Here is a 27,939-nt window from a genome sequence, read left to right on the forward strand (position 1 = left end):
CTCTGCACATCTTTGGCATTTTCATATACTTAGGCTGCCATTCAGCCCCCATTTGTATTTTGTAGCCAAGCTGGTATTGCGAGTTGCTTGAGCAATGAACAAAGCTGATGATTTTCATAGTTAACTTCCCATTTCTTGCAAAGAGATTTATCCAATGAGACTGTAATTAAAATAGTTATTTGGAGTGTAAAGACTTTGAACTGTGAGTGCAAATTTGCCACTTACAAGAAAATAAAAATAGCTTTTTATCTTTCCCTCCTGAACCATTTCTAAGCCCCAAGTTATAAGGTTCAGTCTGAGCATGAACAGAATTTTACCAATAAAACATTAAAGACTTTGTTGAACAAATCCAATCTTTGCTGTCCTTTGTAGATAAGGAGTGTATGGAGACACTGCTGTAATTGTCTTCTGAATTAGTTAATGACGAGGTGGTAGAAAAATAACATAAGACTATTCTTGCACCTTGGTTACAAACTTTATTAATCCATGCAGTCCAACATTATACATTTTTCAGGTAACTATAAATTCATGCAGTTGAACTATCCTGATACTATATAGTGCACGCAGCTTGGTTCTTTCCAAAGCAATGTGCATGATCTAAATGTACTGATACTATATAGAAGGCTGTGAATTAAAATACAGACATATCTGTTATGCCATCTGCACTCCTGCAATTGGATGTGTGCTCAGTTAATCTTTCAAAAGTTGAATGAAGCAAGGATGCTAAGGGGTGCAGTGGTGTATTGCATGAGTATTAGACCTTTACATTATTTGTGAACCACTAGGTGTTTCAGAAAACTACATTAACCTAAGGAGACAATTAGGGGGATGAGCCAATCAAAGCAAACCAAATGTGATATGAACAGATTACCACAGCCTTGTGAGCCTGCCTGCCATGTTTAATTGGATTGCGAGGTTTCTTGCCCACTAATTGGTCTGTTTTGAAAAGATCACTGCAGGGCAACTGTTTCCCACACACTGCTAGATTGTGATCCTCACTTGACCACAAAGTCTGAGTCTCAAACTAGAAGCCAGAACCCTGCCCTAAATTGCTATCATTTTCAATTCTTTTGAGTGTTCGATGAATGAGTCTGTTACAGAGCAAAAGACAGAAGTGCACTTTGTAGTTCATGAGGGACATTTATTTCTAGGCATTGGAAAAACCGAATATTCATTTGTATTAAAAATCCTTGATTTTACATAGAATGTACTTTATGTCTTAACTTCTCTGGGCTTGGAATTCTGAAGTACTGTCAAAAAATGACTCATCCAGTGGATTTGAGCCTGAGTCACCTTCCAAGTGTGCTGGTTACCAAAATAACTTCAATCATATCTCTTGCTGAAAATCACACAACTCTGACTTACAGTCCAAAAGGTTTATTTGGAAGTACTAGCTTTTAGAATGCTACTCCTTCATCAGGTGACTATAATCTGGTGTTGTGTGATTTTTAACTATGTCCACGCCAGTCCAACACCAGCATCTCCACATAATTTCTGTTGCTAACAAAGACACCAATCACAGTGGTTTAGAAATCATGATGGCTTATCCAGTTTTAATACATTTCAAAACACTAGCACATTCTTCAGTAGAAATATAATGGCTCTTAATTCCTCACCAATAAGGAGAGCTGAACTGTTTGCATTTTCAAATGCTTCCATAAGCATTATACAAAAATGCAACACAATACACTGCCTAAAGAAAAACTTGTTTGCATTGTGATGATGGACCTTTGGTAACACAAAGGGAATTTTTTTTTCAGCTCAATCTCTTGACTCTGGCAAATGTTACTGCACTTCTACAGAACGTTGCTCATTGCTGAAGGATGCAATTCAAATAGTTCTAATTTTAAAAAAACGTGGGTCTGTTAGATATCCATAAAATGCTCCACTTTAACAGCACTATTATTGTGAAACTAGCCTATTCACTGTGATCCACTTTTTGATTTACTATCCCTGACTTGTTTCAACCTATTTTTCAGTAATTCAGTTTGGTTACCTGCAGTGAACATAGTCTGGTATGTGCACAACGCATATTTCATTAGATTTGAGAATGATCAAGGTGGGTTAAATTTATTGCTGGTCTAATGGTTCCTTGTCTCCACTTACTGGTAATCCTTTATGACAGGTGATTTTAAGTGTAATAGCGAGGCTCTAAATCAAAATAATAAGATCCATTATTATTAAAAACATACCAGTAGTTTTAATAAAACCTGCATTTTCTGGTAATTATAAATGGCTCTGGGCTGCTAACAGAGGATTACTTTCTAGATATTTTTAATCAAACTGTTATGACCCACCTCTGAAGTAGATCGGACTTGAATGTAGGTCTTTTGGTTCAGAGGTAGGCAAAGCAGTGCTGCAGCACAAGATCCTCAAAGGATTAACTTCCTACAGAAGGCAAAATCAGACAGGCAGTGAAACAGCAGCCCATCAGATCTTGACAATTTCTCATTAAAATTATCTTACAAATAATCCACAAACTTTGCTGCTAAAACTAGTTATGCCCCTAGTCTGCCCCTATTACAGCCATAAAGTGTAATTGCTTGTTCGCCTAGGCTAATGAGAGACTAACTGCTTTTAGCAGATCATCAAGTCAATTGAAGGTCATAGGGAAGTCATTTCTTTTTGTGTCGGCAACGATTGACTTTACTTCTCTTAAAAGAGCCTTATTTTGTGACATATGAAATGTGACAGTCTTTGAAAAATATGCAAAGTTGAGAGAAGCAAAATTTTATCTTTTTTTATGATGAGATAAATTTATTAATTCTGTGGAATCATAAAGACACTATTCTAAGTATAAAACGTTCTGCAATGATTCACCAATGTGTAATGCATATGGAAAATAATAATGGATTACGATGTTTGTGGTTTGAAATCTCAGATTAGGAATGCAATACATTTACAATGAAGATGATCTTGTTTTCTTAAGCTGTACAGTGAGACACTAAATATAGCACCACAAGTGGTAGAAAAGATGATTTTCCATTAGCAAATGATGATTAAGTACATATATATTTTATAACTTGTGCCCTGCTGCTTAAAGAGAACCTTTATGTGGACAACATGAAAAATTCTATGATTAATGCTTACAGAGTTTAATATTTAAAAGAAAAAAATACATAATGATTTTTGTTGCGTGGGTGTAGTTTGTTCATAGTGACCTGTGTTGATATTCTCCACAGGACTAAATTACTTTCAGAGCTTGAGAAATTACCACATAATTTAATGTCTTTTCTTATTAGAAGACTTTGGCAACAGCACTGAAAGTTTATATTGAAAGCAAAAATCTGAAATTGATGATGGCAATTCTTCTTGATCAGAATATTAGGTGTTTGATATTCAATTTAATCCACTAACTTGGGGTTCACTAAGGAACAATAGCTCTCAGCCATAAACTAAACGTATTCCCATACAATTAATCAAATGTTAATTCTTACAGAAACTGAATAAAATGATGTCCAAAAGGTGCAAAGTCTGATCTTGCTTGCAATATTCTAAAAGGAAAGTGAAATATTGGAATTCCTTGTTTTATTAGAACATTTAATTGATAATTTTAACACTTTTGGTGATCAGGTTCAAAGACCTAGGCATTTGGAGGGCAGGGCAGCTAAAGTGGCTGCAATAGACACTATCGTCTGCTGACACACTTACTGCAGAGAACTGATTTTATACCCTCCCCAGGATGCGTGCAACCCACCAGTTGCATGGCATAATAATCCGGCAGATAACGCGGCAGCCTCGGTAGTGGTAAGGGTATGGCATATAGCCACCAAGAGGTTCACAGACTCGCTGGCAATATTGATGTCCACGGCGACACAGAGCACAACAGAATCCATTCTGGTCATACCAAGGATCAATGTAAAGTCCATTTTCTGTCTGCAAAAATAGAAACACATTAAAATTCTTTCAGCGGTTGAGTAAATAAATGCATCATTTTGCTTTCAGTATTCCATATAGGAAATACCAGTTTAACATATTAAAGATCTTAGAGCTGTGTCACTTGATGTCAACATTTTCTATTATGAATTCTTAATGCCCACATTTACAATGGAAAATGCCGATGTTAACATGGAATTATGGGGAGATACAAGATGGTGGCAATCCAGTGGGTCTGCCCTGCTGAGCTCTGCACCAGAACCCATACAAAGTGGACACTCATCCTCCTTTTCTCACCCATTGCGGTAAAAATTGGTAGTTTTGGACCTCTAGAATTGCTGTTGTTAAGTTTAATTGATTAAGAAAAATGGCTAAAGGAAAAGTGAAGATTGCAACAAGCAGGGCACTCCTCTGCAGCTACGGACATGCCCTCGGCCGCAGCGTCGGCCTCCATGATTGCCCCAGGGACTTCCGTGTGGAACACAGCCTGATCTCGGAATTGAAAGTTTGTGAAATGATTTGTAGCTCGGGTGCTCGTTGTTGTGGTTCTGTTTGCCGAGCTGGGAATTTGTATTGCAGTGGCCGGTATATTGGGCCCAGGTCGATGAATGTATTGATTGAATCTGTGGATGAGTGCCATGCCTCTAGGAATTCCCTGGCTGATGGGTGGTTTTTGAAATTAATGATTTTTGGCACGCAATTTCTTGTCTGTATTTGTGAAGTCTGTTGTGAGCGTCAAAAACCACCAATCAGGAATGGACCCGAATCGTAGAACAGGCCATCACCATAGGACAGAACAGGACCACATACCGCAAAGAAACGGCACTAAAAGAAAAAATGGCCAAACTAACACACAACAGAGGGGACACCACAACACACACCTGGGTTAGAAACCTCGCCCACAGACAGCTCACAGACACGGAAAGAACAATACTGGCCAAGGGACTCAACTACAACCACAGGGACGCCAAGACAGCAGACTTCCTAGCAGCACTAGAATGCACACTCAGAAACAATGGACTGACAGAAGAGACACAACAAACAGTGAGACAAAGTATCGTACCCCTGATGACAAGGAAAAGACAAACATATAACCTCAACACCACTAAGAAACGATAAGAACATAATCATACTACCAGCAGACAAAGGCAGAATGATGGTCATCCTGCACAAAGCAGACTACATCCAAAAAGCACAACAATTACTTACAGATACCAACACCTACCAAAAGAGGGAGTTTGACCCCAACCCACACCTCACCAATAGGATAAACAACACACTGAGGAACCTACAAAAAAATGGACAGATAACTAGATTTGACCTACAGAGAATGAAACCTGAAAGCAACAACACCCTCAGATTCTATGGACTACCTAAAGTGCACAAACCAGACATCCCACTCAGACCCATAGTATCACTACCAGGGACACCATCACACAAACTGGCTAAAGAACTACAGCAGAAACTGAAACACCTGATCAGCGGATCCAGACACTCTATACAATCAACACAGGAATTCTTGGACATCATCAGAAATATACACATAGACAGGGAAGAAACCATGGTCTCATTCGATGTAACGGCACTGTTCACCTCTATCGACAAAGCCCTAGCCAGAGAAACAATAGCCAACCTGCTGGACATACAGAACAGACAACAGGATGTTGAACCTATCAACAAAGATGGCATACTCAAACTACTGGACTTGTGCCTCACAACACACTTCACATTCAACAACCAAATATATGAACAAATCAACGGCACACCTATGGGCTCACCCATCTCTGGACTCATAGCAGAAGCGGTAATGCAAAGGTTAGAACAAACAGTCTTACCGCAAATTCAACCCAAACTCTGGGTGAGATATGTGGATGACACCTTTGTAATCATTAAAAACACAGAAATAGAGAACACACACCAGATCATCAACGCCACACTCACAGGAATCCGATTCACTAGAGAGGAAAAAAAGGACAACCAACTCCCATTCCTAGACATGATGGTACAGAGAATACTGAACGGAGAATTCACCACAAAGGTATACAGGAAAGCTACACACACAGACCTAGTCCTGAACTACGAAAGCAACAAACACAAAAGAAGCTGCATCAAGACACTATTCAAAAGGGCCACAACACACTGCAGTACACCAGAACTGCAAAAAGAGGAAGAAGAACACCTATACAATGTATTCACCCAAAACGGAGACCCGCGCAATTTCATCAACAGATGCTTAAGGGAAAGACAACAGAACGAGGACATGCCGCAACCCAAACGACTAGCCACACTACCATACATCAAGAGTGTTTCCGAACTGACAGCCAGACTACTGCGACCACTAGGACTCATAACAGCACATAAACCAACAGCCACTCTCAGACAACAACTCACCAGGACGAAGGACCCGATACCCAGTATGAGCAAAACTAATGCAGTGTACAAAATCCCATGCAAGGACTGCACAAAACACTGCATAGGACAAATAGGAAGACAGCTAACGATCCGTATTCATGAACACCAACTAGCCACGAAACGACATCACCAACTATCCTTAGCCACAAACGCAGATGACAGGCAACACAAATTCGACTGGGACAACACTACTATTATAGGACAAGCCAATCCGAAAACAGCCAGGGAATTCCTAGAGGCATGGCACTCATCCACAGATTCTATCAACAAACACATCAACCTGGACCCAATATACTGGGCACTGCAGCGGACAGCTGGAACTGACAACTGGAAGCGGCAGACTCAAACCACTACAAATGTCGGAGGAAAGATCACAGAAGCGCTTCACAGGAGACTCCCATGCGCTGAGGATGTCACCTAGACAGGGGACAAAACGTCTGGAACACAAATTCCTTGCTCGGTGATCTCTGAATTTGTGAAACTCTGAGAAAAGATCAACTCAGAAATGGAGGAGATGCGGACCAGGCTGGAACTGATCTTGGCCAAGCTGTAGAAGGATGACCAGGAGATCCAGCATCTCGGACAGCATGTCATGGAGGTGGAGCAATGGATTGCAGCTTCCAAAACCATGATAGGATGCTCGGCGGATCGGGTCCAGGCCCTGCAAAAGCAGGTATAGGCCTTACTAGAGCAGGTCGACAACCTCGAAAACCTAGGCCGTGGAAGAACATGTGTTTAATTGGGCTGCTGGAATGGGAAGGCGGCCAGCTTCTTGGAACAATGGCCTCCGCAGATTTTGAAGCTGGAAGTCAGAGTGGGCTGGGTGCGGGTCGATTGGGCCCATCAGGCTGCAGTGCGCAGGCCCAGGTCAGACCAGTGCCACCGCCTGGTCGAAATGCGACTCTAGCACTATAGAGACAAGCAAATAGTGCTGGAAGCTTCTGGAGCACTCAGGAAGGATCCACAGGCTCTGATATACAAAGGATCAAGAATTATGTTTTTCCAAGATTTTTCTGCAGTCGTGATCCACAAGAGGTGATGAGGTGAAACAGAAGCTGAGGGACTTGGATATTCAGTACTCTATAAGATATCCAGCAATATTATGTTTCAGCCACGGAGGGTCCGTATTTAATTTTGACTCACTGGAAAAGGCAAAGGAATTCATGGACACATTAAAATAGACTGGCTGGCTCAAATAATATGGACAATGGTGTTTACTTTGTTTTCTCTGTAGTTTGCCTGGATTACCTGGTCTTGTTTTTTTTTAACTAGGATTGCCTAGGATTGAAGTATGGATAGGACGGTTGAATGTCCACTTTTAATTTTCTTGTTGTAACTTTTTTTTACTTTGTTTTGCCTGGGTTTGGGTCGCGGCTTCAGCTGGAAGGAGCCATGGAGGGGTTACTGGGTAGTATGAGCGCCCCCTGTGGGCAAGGGGGAAAGTCCCCTATTATTTGTGTTATATGTTGGTTATTGAAGATGTAATTGTTAGAAATATTGATTTGGTAGTTTTACTGTATTTTCAAATTTGTAGGAACTGTTTACTGCTTTCACTTGGCGCGCTATGACTGGGGCTCTTTCTCTTGGGGTGGGGGGAGGGTGTGGGGTCATGGACTGTTTCAGACAGCTATAGCTAACCATTTGTTTAAATGGTGCACCTGGAATGTCAATGGGAGTCATTCACTGATTAAAAGAATAAAGATCCTTTCAAGCCTTAGAAAAGAAAGGGTCGATGTAGCCTTGCTGCAAGAAACACAGTTAACTGATACAGAGCACTTAAAGTGACAGCATGGAGGGTTCAGCCGGGTGTTTTTCTCATCCTTTAATTTGAAAAGTAGAGTTGCTGTACTCATCCAGAAGAATTTCCCATTTCAGCTATTGGACCAAATTAGGGACAAATATGGTGGTTTATGATCCTTAAAGCTTTAATACATGGAGAGGACTATGGGATCTTGAATGTATATTGTTCCTCCGGCACACCCCCTCAAATTTTTGAGAGATGCACTTTCCAGGCTGATGGCTCTTGGGGACACGTCATACAATTATAGGGGGAGACTTTCATCGACTTATGGACCCCGAGGTGGACACGATGCCTAGGGGTCTCGCGGCTATATCCCCACAATCCAGGCAGCTGCTGGACCCAAACAGGGAGCTGGGGTTGGTGGATGTGTGGCATTGTCTTCACCCTGAGGGTAGGGACTTCACCTTTTTCTCTAACCCAGACAGGTGCTACACTAGGATTGACATGTTTTTTTTGCCCCATCAATCTTTTTGAATTCAGTGCTGTCTTGCAGAGCTGCGAACATAGCCAATTCTGACCATGCAGCAGTATACATGGAGGTTAAGGCCGGTGGTGATGGGACAGGCTTGCGGCATTGGCGCATAGATCCTTTCCTCCTGAAGAATAGGAAGTTTACTGAGTACTTTTTGTGAGAGTTTAAAATTTTTTGGCATATTAATTCGGATATGGCCAGTAACCCATCGGTGCTCTGGGAGACTGCCAAGGTCTATGCAAGGAGTTTGATTATTTCTTACTCGGCGACCCGGAAGTGGTGAGGGGGCTGCAGCAACATATGCCCAAGGCCCGGCTGAAGGTGCTTTCGACAATCCAAGAGCTACAGGAAGCAGTGAGGCAGCTCCAGAATGGTAAAGCGCCTGGCCCACATGGATTTTGGAGTGGGTTTTATAAGGAGTTTATAAACATGCTGGCCGAGGCAACACACAATTATTCGTACATCCTCTCTGAGAGAAGCAACTATTTCTCTTAATCTCAGGAGAGGGAAAGCCCCAGAGGGTTGTACTTCATACAGGCCTATATCGTTACTAAACATGGATTTTAAAATTTTGTCAAAAATGTTGGCGTTGAGGTTGGAGAAGGTCTTGCCCTTCATTGTAAAGGAGGACCAGACAGCCTTTACTTAGGGGTCACTGGACTTCTAATAACATTAGAAGAGTATTAAGTATGGTTCAGGTATGCCAGCATGGGTCAATTCCAGGCTTGGTAGTCTCTCTGGATGCAGAGAAAGGGTTTGACTGGGTGGAGTGGCCGTAACTCTTGTATGTCCTGGAATGATTTGGTCTTGGAGGGGTCTTTGCCAGGTGGGGGCAGTGTTATATAGTGACACTAAAGCAGCGGTTCTTGCTAATGGTATAGGGTCTGACAATATTAATATTGGCAGAGGCAGCCCACAATAGTGTCCCCTCTCACTGTTGCTGTTTACATTGGTGATTGAGTTGTTGGCAGGGGCCATCCGGAGGGACCCCAATATAACAGTCCCGGAGTTAGGATTAGGAGGGCATAAGATCACCTTTTGTGCAGAGGATGTTCTTATTTTCCTAGCTAACCTGACGATATTTATGCCCCGTGTAATAAAACTGATTAGTCTATTTGGTTCTTTCTCAGGGTATATAATCAAAATATGAAAACAGAGGCCATGCATACCCGATCTAGCATACTAGATCTTACTAGCATACCCAATCTTAGGGGTGGTATCTGATACCCTTTCCAGTGGTCACAGGGAGGTTTCCTATATTTAGTCATTTTTATCACCCTGTCCTTCGATCATTTATATAAAGCTAACTTTGTGCAGTTGCCAGAGAAGATCAGATAGGACCTTCAGTGCTGGGAGGACCTTCCGATATCCTGATTGGGTAGAATAGGTCTGGTCAAAATGAATGTTCTTCCTCGTTTATTATATTCCATGAGAATGCTCCCTTTGATGCTGCCCAATACTCCCTTTGAGGCTTAACAGTTGGCTTGGTTCTCTTATCTGGTGTCATAGATGGTCTCTTATTAAGCTTGCCAAATTGCAGCCTCCACAGGAGATCGGGAAGGTGGATTTTCCAGATTTTAAGAAATATCAGTTGAATTCCTTATTATCCTATGTGGCGGATTTGGCTTGCCAGGACCTGTGCTCAATTTGGCTGGACAACGAGGCCTTCCAGGTAAAATGCCCCCTCATTAATTTGTTGTTTATAGACAAGATGAGGACTGTTACGGGCCATTGCAGGAATCCAATTGTCTTTAATACAGTTAAAGACTGGAGAATGATGCAACAAAGTGAGGGCAATTTACGAAAATCTTCCCCTTTCACTCCCACAGTAGGAATGTTAGGATTCCAAACAGGATCAATGGATCCCAGCTTTAGGCTCTGGGAGTCTAGAGGAGTCTCCAGATCTATTGGGAGATCTATTTGACAGGGAGGTCATGATGTCTTTTGAGCAGCTGAGCCAGAAATATGAACTATCTAGGAGGGGCCTCTTTCATTATTGTCAGAATACGTACTTTACTCAGACGAAGACAACATTAATGGTTAGTTCCTATAAGTCTGAGGTGGAGATGAGAGTACTCTCTCGGTCAGCACCCTCCATCATTTATTAGGAGGTAGTGTTTTGAAGGACATTGAGCAGCTGTGTGGAATCTGGACTCAGGAATTGGGGGTGGAGATCTCGTCAGAGGCTTGGGTGGATATTTGGGAGAATGTAAGGGAGATTTTGATTTGCAATACGACACATGCTATGCAATTGAAGGTATCCCACAGTGTTCATTTGGCACTGGAGCGGCTTGCGAAATTTAACACAGGAGCACCCCAATGTAGAATAGATATTATACTCTTATTGATTGCTTGTGGTCATGCCACAAACTTTGTAGGCATTGGGGTGCTATAAGCGAGTGTTTTGGAAGGTGTCTTGCGAACCGAGGTCAAGGTAGATTCAGTGTCCCTCCTCTTGGGTTTGCCGAATCTCACCTCTTTGGACACACATGGGAAGAAACTGTTTAATATTCTTTCATTTTGTGTGAGGAAGAACATCCTGATGAGCTGGGTGGCGGAGAACCCCCCAGGACTTTCGGGGTGGCGTAGGTTAGTTATGGAGCATATCCCTGTGGACATACTTACAAGTATGGTGCACCAGAAAATGGAATTCTTTAATAAGACATGGTGGCCCTTTTTCAACTATATATCTGCAGGCTTATTGGCTATATTGGTCAGGGCCTTTGTGTAGCCATGAGGGCTGTGCCTGGAGGGCCAGAGGCTCCGAGGGAAAGAACAAATATGGGTATGCCTACTGATGCTCCTGGTGGTGGGGAGCTTTGGTGGGATTGTGCTTACTACTGCAACATACTTGATTTAATTTGCCTTGATTCAATTTGGTTTACTTTAGGTCTTTGTTTTGATTTTGTTATTTATTGAATTGTAGTTTGTGTACTTTTTTTTCTCTTTTTTCTTTTCTTTCTTCAAAATTGTTTGTGGAGTAAGAATAGTAGTTTGTTTATTGTTATTATTGTTATATTATAAGATTGTTATACTATTTTGTAGTAATTTTCTAATTTTGTAAAAAAAATTCAAAATCTTTTTAGACCCATAATTTTAAAATTGAGACTGAATTAAAACACTATGCACTAATTACATTGAAGACTATACTTTACCTTCAATCCCCATCTACCAACCATTGGTAGTTATACTAAGTTCTACCCCATGCCTAGAATTGTCATATAAATACTTACTTGGTTTATTTAACCCTACCCTTTTTGCTACTTTAATGAAATTGCTAACCCATTGTACTTGACTCACATCCTAATATAATCAAAAGTTTCTCCCAGTCTTAGATAATGTATGACAATCTTTAGGTTTATCTATGTAAGGAATTAGTCATAGTGGAAGTGGGCCAATGTGGTGAGAGGCTCGAGCAAAACAATTTCAAAGGGACAGAGCTTATCTAATCATCATCATTTTTCCTTCAATTTGTCTTGTCTGTGCACACAATAACAGCCCAAGCCAATCTAATTTATATCTAATGAGACAGTCGAGTGTCCCTTTATCTGTTTTGAAAGTGATGCAAAATAACATTATCTTCTGCAAGATTTCATCCATTATTTTCTACAGATGATTCTTCTTCTTAAAAATTATCTTGAATTTTACTTCAACGATCCTTGACTGATGCATTACTTAGAAAAAGCCAAGACTGCTGATTGGCTTGACTTTCTCATGACTTGAAAGTAAAAATAAATAAACCTTTGGGAAAAAAAAACAAATATGATTGAATTGAGTTTTGCTCTGCTCAGTGAAATATATCTGTCAAACCACAGTGCTTATCTTGTCCAGCTTATATTGAAATAGCTGTAAATAATGGTTTTATTTAATGCACAGCAATCATGAAAAAAAAGCTTTCATTCGAGAGAGTGCTTTATCCAGACTACAATCTCTCTGCTACAAGTAATCTTACCTTTATTTCATCAATATTGCTGTGTTCTCCTTCTGAAGGTTCCCCTCTTGTACTGTACTGAGTGACCATCTTTCTCCTCTCTCTAACATCCCTGTGTTGAAATTAAGCTCACATTTGAACATCACAGGAACAGGACTGGAGAATTCATCTCACAAGCCTGTTTATCATTTAATTAGATTGTAGATGATCTAGATCTTAAACCACACATACTAGGGCTAGTTCCAGATCTGTTACTATCCCCATGGAGCTATCAGTTCAGTTTAGGCATTTTGATTGACTTAGCTTCAATACCTTAATGGGAGACAGGTCCTGATTTCCTCTACAATTTGCATGTACCTGCCGACTTCACCTTGAACAGTTCTAATTTAAAACCTTGTGCTCTGCGACCCTACCAGATGTTGTGCATCTTTCCAAAAATCAGAGCACCCCAAGAATGCAGAATCATGTTAATTTTTGTCTGTGTATCTTTATGCTTTAGTTTATGGAACATGTTTTCAATAACATGTGACTGACATGAAGAGTTTGCTGATTCTGACAGGACGAGGGAACCATAGCTGCATTGTCTGACAACATTATTAATCTGAGTTACAGTTATTCAGACAAATTAAAGTTGAAGATTCTTAATTGTCCTCTGAAGTAACAAAATCAAACGGCTCAGTGGTTCAAGATAAATACTCACCACCACCTTCTATGGACAATAAATGTTAGCCTTTTCAGCAACACCTGCGTCCCTAAAATGAATTTAAAAATGGCTATGATTGTCCCAATAACTATGTTGAAGAAATTCTCAAGGTTGGAATGGCCTCTTTGTCTTTTGCAATAACCACCTTTTGGACCAGGCTTTTGATCATCGTCTTTGAAGAGTTTGTTAAGTCGCTTGCTGACAAACTTGTTTAATAACACTTCTCTGAAGCACCTTGGGAGTTTTTACTATGTTAACGGGGCAATTTAAATGCAAGCTGTTGTTTGCACCATATTTCAGCCAGAGAATTTCTGAACACAGTCCCTGAACAAACCCCACAGGACTAAATTTTCAATAGAGTTCTTCATGCAAAAGCATCTTATGCTATATAATTCAAAATGAAGTCAGTCTTCTCTTCCATACCTGTATTGTTGGAGAGCAGTACTCTGAAAAATAGCACTCCTGAAGTCTAGCAATAACATATGATACTACATTTTGTGGCTAGGGAAATAATTTTTCCTAAAGTGCGTGTGAGTTTATTTTTAACAGTTATTGCCAAAAAAAGGTAATAGGTTTCCCTCTGAGGTAATTTTAAAAGATAGCTGTTCAGAAAAATAATAAAGAACAATAAACAAGAATCAGTTCCTTGGCAGCAAGTTTTAGCAACATTTATCGCTCAATGTTTTTGCTTCTCAACTGGTTTTCTTAATCAAGAATGCAAGTAAATCTAATTCTTAAGCCATAACAAGGCTTTTTCAATGTAATGGTGGATTTGTGATACAGAGAGAGACTCTCGTCCAGAATAGATTTTTACAGATTAGATTGTGATGGTATGGAAATAATATTGGTTGAAACAGGTAACTGAGTCTAAAATCTCACAATGCAATTTACACAGGAAGAGCAAGCTGGCAGAGATTAATCTCAACCTTTGGAAAGCCAGGATGCTCCATTTTCCAGGAAATATATGTAAATGTAAAAAAGAAAAATGGAACAATGTGGGAAGTTATCCACTTCAAAAAATATGAAGTGAAATCAGAAATCCCAGAACTAAACGAGCTAATAGATAACTCTAAGGCATTTTTCACTAAGTGGATAATTGGGCAAGAACAAAGGAATTAAAAAGAGGAGGAACTCACTTTACACAAAATGATAACAAATAGAGTATTGAAATAATTATTACAGGAGAACAGAAAGATTTGATTAACTTGGACTGATTCTGTTTAATTAAAGAAACTGAATTTTCAATGGAGTTTGTGTTGAGAAATGTGGAGAGAGAAATGTGTTTGTGCAGAGCATCTCCAGGAGTGCCTTGCACTTCGAACTGAACTCGGTGGGGATAGGCAGTGTAACAAGCCACTATCTGTGTGTCTCACGTAACATCTCCAATAGGATCAGTAAAGAGTTAAACTAGAAGTAACACTAGACTAAGACAGTTCTCCATCATTTATCTGAAACAACTTGAAAACTCGACTTTTGCTGACTTTTGTTTTTGACATAGTTACAACTTCAGTCACAACACTATGCACAATATCCTAAAGACGTTAAAATGACAAGGTACACGTGTGAAAATAGATGTCAAAGTCTTCCAATTAAAGACCAAATACCGTTAATATTCAGCCTTGACAGAGGATGAAGCTTGACATGTAGTGGGAGAGTGAACTCAGAAACACAGAATGATTACAATACAAAAGGAGGCCATTTAGCCCATCGTGCTTGCATCGTTCTATCACCTAGTGCCGAACTCCTGCTCTTTCCCTGCACACCATTACCATCCAGAAAAACATTCAATGCCTTCTCTTGAATATCTCAATTTCACCAGCCATGTTTCCAGGCAATGCATTCCACACTAAGGTGTGGACATTGTTCAAAGAACTGTTGTAGAATGGGATCATACACTGGCCATCTGTTGAAGCAGCATTCTCCTATATTTGCATGCTTGGCGTTTGCTTTCTGTGCGGCCTGAATTTCCTTGAGCCTGTGATGTAGCTGGTAGGGATTTGATGTCCTAAAAAAGACAGGTTTCCAAGTAAGAATCCTGGTTTTTATTGTCTGCTTTATGCTCTGCCAGTCTCACTTACCACTGAGGCGTGACTGCCTCGAGATTTTCCTTCTGTGTTTGACAGTTTTCTCTCTGCAGTTGGTCAGTCCTCATCTGAAAGTGCAGTGGTCTCTTTTATTTACCTTTTTTTAATCACTGCTCTTTTCCTCCCATTTCATTGTACTGCTACTTTGTTCTCTTGCCCTGTTTAGTGTGGGAACATGGCTGCTGCTGTTGCTTGCCTTTGTTTTAAATGTTCATGCCAATTCTGGGCCCCACTGAGCAGTCCCTGTTGCTCCCATCAATATCTTTGTTGGTGTGCTTAAGAGGTGGGTTAACAAGCCAGGGTTAACAAACCCTGTTCCGCATCAATGGTCAGGGAAGGGGGAATATTACCTGGGCCCTTTATTCCAGGAGGTGGCCATACCCCTCAGAATAGAAACAAATTACTGTGGATACTGGAATCTGAAACCAAAAGAGAAAATGCTGGAAAATCTCAGCAGGTCTGGCAGCATCTAGAAGGAGAGAAAAGAGCTGACGTTTCGAGTCTAACTGACCCTTTGTCAAACCTTTCAGGATAGGGTCTTCTTACTTGGTCAGTGGTCAGGGAAAGGAAGATGTGAATGCAGTTGAGCCAAGTAAAAGGACCCAGGAGCACAGGAGTGTCAATCTCTACAATTGTCCAACAGATCTGAGGTTTTCTCAGCTTGCTTAGAGGAAGGTTATGGCTACAGGGTGGATGAGCTTACTGGCCATGACACTATGGGATAGGAAACCATTCAAGAAAGGCAAATAAGAAGGAAAGTAGTGGTGGTCGGGGTCTGTATAGTGAGGGGCTCTGATTATTGACTTCATGAAGCCAGGTGGAGGACTCACCCCTCACTACACCAATGCAGCTGAGGTGGAGATGGTCAAGAGCATCAAGTTTCCAGGAATGATGATCACCAATAATCTGTCCTGGACCACCCATGCTGATACGATGGTCAAAAAGGTGCAACAATACTTCTTCTTCCTTAGGAAATTTAGCATGTCCATGAAGACCCTTGTCAACCTTTACAGATGCACAATAGAAAACATTCTATCGGAATGCATCACAGCTTGGGACGGTAATTGCTCTGTCCATGACTGTAACAAACTACAAAGAGTTGAACACAGCCAACCTTCCATCCACTGACTCCATCTACATAGTTTACTGCTGCAATATGCAGACAACACCGTCAAAGAACCCTCCAACTAGGTTATAATCTCTTCTAACCTCTTCTATCAGGTAGAGGATACAAAAGCTTAAACACACGCTTAGACACGCTCAAGAACAGCTGCGTCCCCACTGCTATTAGACTTCTGAATGGACCTTACAAATTGCAAGTCTAATGTTGACCTTATTTTTTATGCTCCTTCTTTGCAGCTTTGCATTCCTTGCTCTGTTCAAACACCCTATGGTCTTTGTGTCTTTGTATGTTATGATCTGCGGTACTGTATGCAAAACAAAACATTTCACTGTAATTAGGTCCATGTGACAATAATAAATCAAATTAAATCAAATCAAAAAACTGTTCTCTGCAGCAAAGACTTGTGAATCCAAACAGTTATGCTATCTGCCTGGTGACAGGGTTCTGGGCTGGCAATGAATTTGCAGTGGGGAGGGGGAGATCCAATGCTTGTGGTCCATGTTGGTCCCAGTAACACATGTAAACCAGAAAGATGTTCTATTGGCAGGGAGTGAGAAATTTGGTGCAGTTACTGAACCCAACCTCATAGATAAAAATGCCTGGATTACTATCTGAGCAATAATTATTAAAAGAAGTGGGCACATGGCTCAAAGACTGGTTAGGGAAAAGCAGACTGTGGTTTGAGGGGCACTGGTTCTTGTACTGAGGCAAGTCATATCTGCACTGTTGGGACAGTCTATTCCTAAAATGAACCAGGATTGAAGATCTTTGTAAGTCACATAACAGGACGCGGCGAGGCCTTTAAACTAGGTGTATGAAGGACCAAGCTTGGGTGTTGCAATAAATCAGGGATGGAGAGCAAAATACCAGTGTGAAAAATGAAGTTCCGAGATGGTGTGAAGGGATAGAGAAAAATCCCACAAATGTATCAGTGGTCAAGACTAGCTGTCAGAAAGATATCGAAAAGAAACCTAACTGCCTGTATTAGAATGTGCAAAGCCATTCATAACAAAGTAAATGAATCAATAATGTACACTGAAATGAACAGATGCGATCTGATGGCCATTATGGAGATATGGCTACAGGAATATCACATTTTGGAATCTGAATATTGAGGGCTATACAGCATTCATGAAGAATAGGAAGCTGGGTAACCCTTTGAATAAAAGATGATATTGGTGCAATTGTTATAAATGACTTTGATTGAGGAGACCAGCTGTAACATCTGTTTGGGAAATATGTCATTTGTGGGAGTGGTCTATAGACCCCTGAACAGTAACCATAATGTAGGACAAATCATACAAGAAATAATGGGTGCTTGTGATAAAAGAACTACAATAATTATAAGTGATTTTAATCTACATACAAATTGGAAATATCAGGTTGTTAATAAGTATCTCTGTGGAATTTGTAGAATGCTTGCAAAGTAGTCTCTTTTCCTATGGAAGCAGCACATTTTGGAACTGACCAAAGTATATGTTTGGTATTGTGCAATGCGGCAGGAGTAATTAATGACCTCAGAGTAATGACCTCCAGATAGTGATGATCTTATATTGATTTAGTTTTATGCCTGGTTGAAAGGAGTGGATCTAAGACAAATACTTTCAACTTGAAAAAAGGGCAGCTATGTGGCATGAAAGCTGAACAAGTGAGGGTATTGTGGGCGAGGAGCTCTATCAGGAGAGAAGTAGTGGCAGACATTTAAGGGGATATGTCAGAATAGTCAGAATAAGTACATTCCTATTACAAAAATAAATTCCAAGGGAGCGATCACCATCTGTGGTTGACTAAATAAGTTAACGAGAGCTTCAAACTTAAGGAAAAAGCATATAACTACACAAATCTGAGTGACAGGTCAGATGACTGGTTAGAATTCAAAGTTCTTAGATTAGATTAGATTACTTACAGTGTGAAAACAGGCCCAACAAGTCCACACCGACCCACCGAAGTGCATCCACCCAGACCCATTCCCCTACATTTACCCCTGCACTTAACACTAGGGGCAATTTAGCATGGCCAATTCACCTAACCTGCACGTTTTTGGACTGTGGGAGGAAAATGGAGCACCCATAGGAAATCCACGCAGACATGGGGAGAATGTGCAAACTCCACACAGTCAGTCGCCTGAGGCGGGAATTGAACCCGGGTCTCTGGCGCTATAAGGCAGCAGTGCTAACCACTGTGCCACCGTGCCGCCCACAAAGTAAGGTTAATCAAATCATAAAAAAAAGTATGAAAGCAAACTTGTTAGAAATGTAAAACATATTGCAAGAGGTTCTAAAGAAATTTAAGAAGGAAAAGGGTAAGTAAGTGTTTGTGGTCCAGACGGTGAGACGGGGGGAGTTAATAATAGATAACAGTGGATAATAAAAAAATGACAACTATAATGAATGGATGTTTTGCCTCTGTCTTACTGTTAGAGGATTCAAAGCCATTGCAGCAATACCTATAAATCTGGAACCTAATGGAGGAGAAGGTCTTGGTGAAATTATAATCATGAGTGAAGTGCTACTGAGCATCGAGTCTCTGAGCCCATACAGAATTCATCTTAGGGTATTAAAGGAGGTGGCCATTGAAGTAGCAAATGTTTTGGTGTTATTTTCCAAAAATCATTAGATTCTGGAAAGGTTCCATCAGACTGAAAAATAACAAATAAAGTCCCTCTAAGAAAGGAGGCAGGCAGAAATCAGGAAATAATAGGCCAGCTAGTTGACAGCAACTGGGTGAAAAGCAGTTAGAATTCATCATCAAGCAAGTTAGAAAAGACTTACATTAACTGGGAACTGTCAGCATGTTTCTTTGACAGGGAAGTTGCGTTTATCCAATGTATTGGAATGTTTTGAAAGAATAAGATCTAGAGTGGATGTAGGGGAATCCATTGATGCACTTTGCTTAGATTTGCAGAAGACATTTGTCAAGATTCCACATAAAAGTTTATTGAGCAAAGAATCAGCTAATTGGGAAGGGGGTAATATTCCACCATGATTGAAATATTGACTGGCTGACAAAAACACACCACATGTACAAAAAGGTCTGACTCAAGCTGGTAGTATGCCACGCAGGGGTCTATGCTGCACAGACAATATTTTACCATCGAGGACATAGTCGAGGAGCTTGATGAGCCGAATTCGAGGGTACACAGGTATGAGTCACAAAAGTTAGAATGCAGGTAGATCACATAGTCAGAAAAACTGGTGGAATGGTAGCCTTTATTACATATTGGAATAGAATATAAGACTTTAAGCTTCAGTTATAGAGCACTTCTACGAAATTACATTTCAAATACTTTGCATAGTTTTGATTTCTTTTTTTGGAGGCTGTTGAAAGGAGGTTTGCCAGATTGATATCTGGAATGAACAGGTTGTATTAAGATAAAGATTGCACAGGCTGTGCTTGTTTTCACTTGAGTTTAGAAGAATGAGGAGCTATTTAATTGAACTTTAAAAGATTCTGCATGGTCTTAGCAAGATAGACGCAGAAAGAATGGTTATTCTGGTGAGTGAGTCAAGAGTGAGGCAACACTGTTTTAAAATTAGGTATTGCCTTATTGGGACAGAAGGAATTTTTTGTTTTCTGACAGAGGATTGTGCTATTTTGGAATTCTCTGCCTCAGAAGGTGACAGAAGCAATATCACTGACTATTTTTAAGGTGGAGTTTGAATGTGGAACATGAAACAAAGCAGCCATGATTTTATTCCATGGCAGATCAGGCCTGAATGGTCTACTTCTGTTCTTAATTTGTAATTCCTATAGTTGTACATTTATTTAGCCACGTACTTTACATGCAGAGCAGGGAGAATTCCCACATGACTGTCTTGGCGTTTACACATGACCTGAAATTACTTCCTCCAATGTCAGCAGCTATCCTATTGATACTGCTCCGTTTGCAGATCCATTCATCTGGCTTCTGTGCAATCCAGATCTCGCCACCCGCTTCCTGCCATCACTGACCTATGGCCTAGGATTTAGGAAAAATTCTAGGCCTTAAGTGTCCATGATTCTGGACAGCTGTTGGTGCAGCTATTGAACAGCTCTGCTGGCATATCATTGTCTGGGAGATCTAGATGGGTAGGATGTCTGTCTCCAGGCTCTCAATCTCAGAGAAGGTCCACTGCTGTCCAGTTATGTGCCTGAGTGGCACTTAATCAAAGAAATCCAAGTTACTGCCCCCCACCCCCAACAGTACTTTAACAATGTGAGATGTACTCTTGTGACTGAACAATAGTACATAAAGAGGATAGTAAGAGACGCCATCTTATTTGGAGCCCTTCAAAACTAGGCTCTCAGTCCATGTTATCTGGTATCACTATGACCTAGCATTTTTGAAAATGCTGAGTAGCTATTATAAGACAGATGTGGAAGCTTTGGAAAGGATGCAGAGGAGATTTACTAGGATGTTGCCTGGTATGGAAGGAATGTTTTACAAGGAAAGGTTGAGGGCCTTGAGGCTGTTCTCGTTAGAGAGAAGAAGGTTGAGAGGTGACTTAATAGAGGCGTACAAGATAATCAGAGGGTTAGATAGGGTGGACAGGGAGAGCCTTTTTCCAAGTATGGGGATAGCAAACATGAGGGGACACAACTTTAAAGTGAGAGGAGATAGGTATAAGACAGATGTCAGAGATAGTTTCTTTACTCAGAGAGTAGTAAGGGTATGGAATGCTTTGCCTGCAACAATAGTAGATTTGCCAAGTTAAAATGCATTTAAGTCATCATTGGACAGGCAGATGGACGTACATGGAATAGTGTAGGTGGGATAGGCTTCAGATTAATATGACAGGGCGGCACAACATTGAGGGCTGAAGGGCCTGTACTGCGCTGTAATGTTCAATGCTCTATGTTCTATACTTACAGTGGAGGTACAATTCCCTGAAGAGATACCACCCATGGCATAGCTAGGCTCTTGAGATGGAATAAAGCAGAACACTCACACAGATCACTTGGGAGTCTTTGGGGCTAATGGCTTCAATTTGTTTTGACTGTTTAAGCAAGTACAGCTTGCTCTGCAGTTCTGTGCACAGGCTGAACGCCACATTTCTGATAAGTAAGTTCCATTTTTTGTTCCAGCCACAAAACCACTTGGAAGAGAATTGCACTTCACCATAAATTGGGATGCACCTTCTTCTAAATATTTTCTAATCAGCAAAGTCAGCGATGCTATTCCACGCCTTTGAAGTAGGTGGGACTTGAACTCCTGGCTCTAAGACAGGGACACTACACTGTGCCACAAGAGCCCTTAAAAACTATACTCTTATTTACACACAACCATCAGCCATTTCCTGTCAGGGAATTGGACATGGGCCTCGCACATGGCAGACAGTGATAAAAATCCCCATCATAATGTACAGCTTCCCTGTACATTCTAGATCTTACCTAACATCCTGTACAATGCAATATGACATATCTCTAAAGAAGGTTGGATTGAACCCAGTCTTCAAGAGTCCCACCGATGAGAATGGTACTTGTCTGTCTTTTGCTGGCTCTAACACTCTCAAATGGGTTGTCTAGTTAGCACTCAGGCACGTCTGGTTGGGTGTCTAAACCATAATTGGCTGATTATGGACATAACCTGGACATTTTGCATAAGAGGTTGTTGAGCCAGGAAGCCTAGATTCCATCCCACCTGCTCCAGAGCTGTGTAACAACATCTCTCAACAGGTTGAATAGAAAATGCCAACAAGAGTTATACTTCCGGTTAACTTCTGGCTGTTTAGTATGGAGGTCTGTTGCATGTAGAACCTGCGCCTGTTGTGTGATATTGAGTGAACTGTTTATTCTGCTAGAGATGGCACTGCTCAGTACTTCCATATTTTCACTTTTCAAACCCTCCAGTCATTATTTCAGCAGTAATTATTTGAAACTTGCTTCTGACTTTCTGTCCATTCTTTGGTTGTGGAGTTGGATCAGCGTGGCGATATCAGTGGAGATATTGGGGCGCGCAGGAACAATTTCAACACTGAAGTGAATGTGCTTCAGGGTTATAGAGATAGAGCTGAAGGAACTTCTGTTTTAAATGGATGCAGAGCTGATAAATCCACCTCAGCCATGCATATTTGTTGCAAGCATCAATAGAGCTGGAGGAGAAAAATCCAGTGGAAATGATTTAATCAGTCACCAGTAAATCTCTTAAAGCCTTGTTCATAGTAAGTTCATTTTAAATGATGCATGACTCAAAATGTAATATTTATGTGTCAGGATGGAATAGTGCCTTTTTAAGGTTCTAAGATCTAAATTTTGTTCATTGAAGTCAATTAAAGGACATACCTAAAGATAAATAGGGGGATAATTGTTTCTATATAGATCAGTACTGGTAAATTGGTTGTAAATTACAAATTTCAGGTCAGCACAGAAAACTGACAGAAATAACCAGTATTTACCTCTCTATTCTTTTAAAGTTTTTTTTTGCTATTGCAACAAAATATGATGGAACTATGAAAAATGCTCAAAGTAGAAGCTTATTTAATTTAACTCTATTTAGATGGATTATCAATATATAAATCCAAGTTCACAATTTCTCTTCTTCCTGTCAAGACAGGCATTTATTTTTGCTCACGGTTCCAAAGGCATCAGTTGTCTTCAGTCAAACTGTGGTCAGTCTCTCATGTAGGGACCTGGGTAGCAATACAGCAGGATTTAACTGAAGTAGGGATAAAAACCTGAGGCTTAGAATTATTGATTGGTTTTCAGTCCTAGCAGGGTACCTATGTAAAAGACTGAGGAGCTGTGAACAAGAATTCCAGCCCAGGCACACTTGGCTCAATTGTACAGCCTTCATTAGGGCATCTAAGAGTCACCCAGTCATAGAATTCCTACAGTGTGGAAACAGGCCATTTGGTCTCAACAAGTCCACATCGACCCTCCGAAGAGTAACCCTCCCAAACCCACTCCCCTACCCTGTTACTCTACATTTACCCTGACAAATGCACATAACCTACACATCCCTGGATGCTATGGGCAATTTAGCATGGCCATTTCACCTAACCTGCACATCTTTGGATTCTGGGAGGAAACTGGAGCACCTGGAGGAAACCCACATGCGATTGTGGTGGTTCACGGACTCCCAGCCCAACTGCTTGTTCTGTGGCGCTATGGAGTCCATGGACCATATATATATTGGGTGTGAGCATTTGCACTCCCTTTTTAAAACCTTCTCCTCTGTTTTTGGTTGCACTTCAGCCCCATGCTCCTGACCTTTGGTCACCCAATGCAGAGGGGGGAGGGTGGTTTGTACTGCTGCCTCATAGTGGTAGGAACCTGAGTTCAAGTCCATCCTCAGGGATTGTTGGCAAAATGATTGGGAGCCATTGCTCAGGAATTCGCACCTCCCTACTCACGGGTTCGGAGGGGAGGGCCATGGTGAGTAGGGTCAGGGATGTGCTGGGTAGCAAGGGTTGGGGCTGGACATTACTGCAGGATATAGAGAGCAGGGCAGCGGTAGATGTCCGGTTCGTGGCCACTGCCATTCAATGCCTTAAAACAGCGGTGCTCGGACGCGACATTGTACACCAGTTGGAGGATGCTCAGGTGTGCGGTGGAATCCCATCTGCGCTCACCCCTGCCCGGATGGAAGTTCACATTGGCCCCAAGGTCCTGTACTTCCGGCAGGAGCCTGTGCTCTGCAACCTGAGCTACCTCAGGAGTTTTAATTTTGCTCCTTTAGGGATGTATTACAGTGGGCCCTGTTCAGACTGCTGCTGCACACCGTTCACCTCTTCTCCCTCATCCACCACCTGGACATGCTTTGGCACATCCATTTGCCACCAGGTAGTGGGGATCCCAGTGGAGGGCTCTCTGCGTGCGGGGATCTGGGGTGGAGGGTGCTGCACGCAGCAGTCCCCTACAACTGCATATTGCGGAAGTTCACGCACCCCCAGCCCAACTGCTTGTTCTGTGGCGCTGTAGAGTTCATGGATCATATATATATTGGGTGTGGGCATTTGCATTCCCTTTTTGATTTTCTTAAAAACCTTCTCCTCTGTTTTTGGTTGCACTTCAACCCCATGCTCTTGACCTTTGGGCACCCGATGCAGAGCGGGGAGGGTAGTTTGTACTGCTGCCTCATAGTGGTAGGGACCTGGGTTCAAGTCCACCCTTAGGGATTGTTGGCAAAATATTAGGGAGCCATTGCTCAGGAATTCGCACCTCCGTGCTCGCGTGTTCGGAGGGGAGGGCTGTGGTGACTATGGTCAGGGACGGGCTGGGTATCAGGGGTTGGTGGACCATGGATATATTGGATGTGGGCATTTGCACTCCCTTTTTGGTTTTCTTAAAAACCTTCTCCTCTGTTTTTTGGTTGCACTTCAGTCCCACACTCCTGATCTTTGGGCACCCGGTACGGAGGAGAGTGGGCAGGTCTAAGGACTTCCTCATGTGTCTGCTCCTGGGCCTGGCCAAACTGGCCATAAACAGGTCCAGGCAGCAGGGTCATTAGGGCCAACTGCCTGCCCCTCCACCATGGTTATGTTAGAGCCCGGGTGTCTCTGGAGAAGGAGCACGCGGTGTTCACCAACTTCCTTGAGCTGTTCGGGGAGAGATGGGCACCGGAGGAAGTGGCATGTATTATTTCTCCCTCCAACTCCATTTTGATTTAATCCCTGCCCTCCCTTTCACCTTTTTGATCACACAGCATTGCCCTTTGAGAAGGGCACTGCTTGTCACTGGCCACTCGGGTGTTTCTTTTCTTCCTGGTGGTGGAATATAAATAAAGATTTACAGATTTGTTGTTTTCCACTGTGCCCTACACCTGCACACACCCAACATGGGTGTGGGGAAGAATAAGCACTACTGCTGTTCGGCGATAATGTGGGGGATAAAAAAGATAAAAAACAGGTGGGTCAGACAAAAAAAAAACAGGTGAGTCAGGAGTTCTGTTCATTCTGAGAGCTGCCTTTGAGGGAGCTGGATCAGTGGTGAAGGACTCTCATTTGTGTTAGGGAGAGGACTGACCTCTGGCTGTCTGGACTACACAGTGAGTAATAGAAAAAGAAAGAAAAAAACAGGCCATTTGGCCCAAGAAGTCCCCACCAACCCTCCGAAGAGTTACCCTCCCAAACCTATTCCCCTACCCTATTACTTTACATTTACCCCTGACTAATGCACCTAACCTACACATCCATGGATACTATGGGCTATTTAGCGTGGCCAATTCACCTAACCATGCGCCGCTACGTACACTCCCTGCACTCAGGACAACACTCTCCCAGACCTGCAAAGGACCTTTGCTGTTCTTCATCCTCAGAAGAATTCATACACTGAACAAATGTTTTTTCCTAGCCATATCGAACATCAAAGAAAGTAAGTACAAAAACTTTCATGTACTCACCCTCACAATCCGGATTCCTCGACCATTCCTGAACCTTCCCGCGACCTCCGAAACCGCGCGGGTGCCATTGCCCATGCGGCCGCTGCAGCCACCACTGCCGGGGCAAATGGTGACGTCACTTCTGCCCCCACCGCTGCACGGACAACAGCCACCACCGACCATGCAGCCTCCGCGATCGCCGCAGACAACCGCCTCCACGATCGCCAGGAAGATCATCGCCGACAGATATGCTGACTACTGGGACCAGCGCCGTTTCTGACCGGCGCGCCACTTCCGCCCCCAGAGCTGCCATCGTCACAGCCACTTCCGCCCTCAGTGGCATCACTCACCTGCTCAAGGACCACACCGCACACTATGCCACTTCCATGTTAATCTCTGCCCCCACATTGATCTCTGCCCCCACGACCAACTCCGCCCCCCGACCAACTCCATCCCCATGCCTAACTCCGCCCCCATGCCTAACTCCGTCCCCACTCCCAGCTCCAGCCCCACACCAGGTCCTAGCTCCGAGCTCCCAGTCCTGCCGTATTTTCACCATCCCTCCAGACCTCCCCCTCTCTGAGGATGAACGATCAGTCCTCAGCAGAGGCCTCACCTTCATCCCCCTACGCTCCCGGATCAATAAGTTCAACACGTGGCTAGACATCGAGCATTTCTTCTGCCACCTTCGCCTCTGCGCCTACTTCTTCAACCAGGACTCTCGACCACCCTCTGACGACCCCTTCTCCTGCCTCCAACATACCCCATCTACCTGGACACCCCGTGCTGGCCTCTTACCTGCCCTCAATCTCTTCATATCCAACTGCCGCCGCGACATTGACCGCCTCAACCTGTCCACCCCTCTCACCCACTCCAACCTCTCACCCTCACAATGCACAGCCCTCCACTCCCTCCGCTCCAACCCCAACCTCACCATCAAACCAGCAAAGGAGACGCAATGGTAGTTTGGCGCATCGATCTTTACACCACTGAAGTTAGACGCCAACTTGCGGACACCTCCTCCTACTGCCTCCTTGACCATGACTCCACCTCCCATCACCAAACCATCATCTCCCAGACCATCCATAACCTCATCACCTCAGGAGATCTCTCATCCACTGCCTCCAACCTCATAGTCCCACAACCCCACACCGCCCGTTTCTACCTCCTGCCCAAAATCCACAAACCTGACTGCCCTGGCCGACCCATTGTCTCAGCCTGCTCCTGCCCCATTCATCTCTGCATACCTCGACAATATCCTGTCCCCCTTAGTCCAAGAACTCCCCACCTGTGTTTGGGACACCATCCATGCCCTCCACCTCCTCCATGATTTTCGCTTCCTTGGCCCCCAACGCCTAATCTTCATGATAGACATCCAGTCCCTATACACTTCCATCTCCCATCACAAAGGCCTCCAAGCCCCCCACTTCTTCCTCTCCCGATGACCCAACCGGTACCCTTCCACTGACACCCTCCTTCGACTGACTGAACTGGTCCTCACTCTTAACAACCTCTCCTTCCAATCCTCCCACTTCCTCCAAACCAAAGGAGTAGCCATGGGCACCTGCATGGGCTCCAGCTATGCCTGCCTCTTCATCGGATATGTGGAACAGTCCATCTTCTGCAGCTACACTGGCACCACCCCCCACCTTTTCCTCCGCTACATCGATGATTGTATTGGCACTACCTCATGCTCCCATGAGGAGGTTGAACAGTTCATCCACTTTACTAATATCTTCCACCCTGACCTCAAATTTAGCTGGACCATCTCAGACTCCTCCCTCCCCTTCCTAGACCTTTCCATTTCTATCTCGGGCGACCGATTCGACACAGACATTTACCACAAACTGACCGACTCCCACAGCTACCTAAATTACACCTCCTCCCACCCTGCCCCCTGTAAAAATACCATTCCATATTCCCAATTCCTTAGGCCTCTGCCGCATCCGCTCCCACGAGGACCAATTCCACTACCGAACAACCCAAATGGCCTCCTTCTTCAAAGACAGCAATTTACCCTCCGATGTGGTCGATGATGCTCTCCACCACTTCGCGCATCTCTGCCCTTGAACCCTGCCCCTCCAGTCACCACCAGGACAGAACCCCACTGGTCCTCACCTTCCACCCCACCAACCTCCAGATACATTGTATCATCCTCCCTCATTTCCGCCACCTCCAAACGGACCCCACCACCAGGGATATATTTCCCTCTCCTCCCCTATCAGCATTTCGGAGACAC

The 27,939-nt window shown here is 42.8% G+C and overlaps 1 protein-coding gene across 2 annotated transcripts in view; it reads right to left on the bottom strand.

The window, feature by feature from the left end:
- Window positions 1–3,430: 3,430 nt before the first annotated feature.
- tnmd (tenomodulin) overlaps window positions 3,431–27,939 on the bottom strand; it is a 212,046-nt gene continuing 187,537 nt past the window's right edge. For both annotated transcript variants that reach the window (XM_060832212.1, XM_060832213.1), the window contains one exon: window positions 3,431–3,876. In XM_060832212.1, the coding sequence (XP_060688195.1) occupies window positions 3,667–3,876 (210 nt within the window). In that variant the 3' untranslated portion in view covers window positions 3,431–3,666. The remainder of the gene's footprint in view (window positions 3,877–27,939) is intronic.

The sequence above is a fragment of the Hemiscyllium ocellatum genome, chromosome 11 (assembly GCF_020745735.1).
Source record: "Hemiscyllium ocellatum isolate sHemOce1 chromosome 11, sHemOce1.pat.X.cur, whole genome shotgun sequence".
NCBI classification, from domain to species: domain Eukaryota; kingdom Metazoa; phylum Chordata; class Chondrichthyes; order Orectolobiformes; family Hemiscylliidae; genus Hemiscyllium; species Hemiscyllium ocellatum.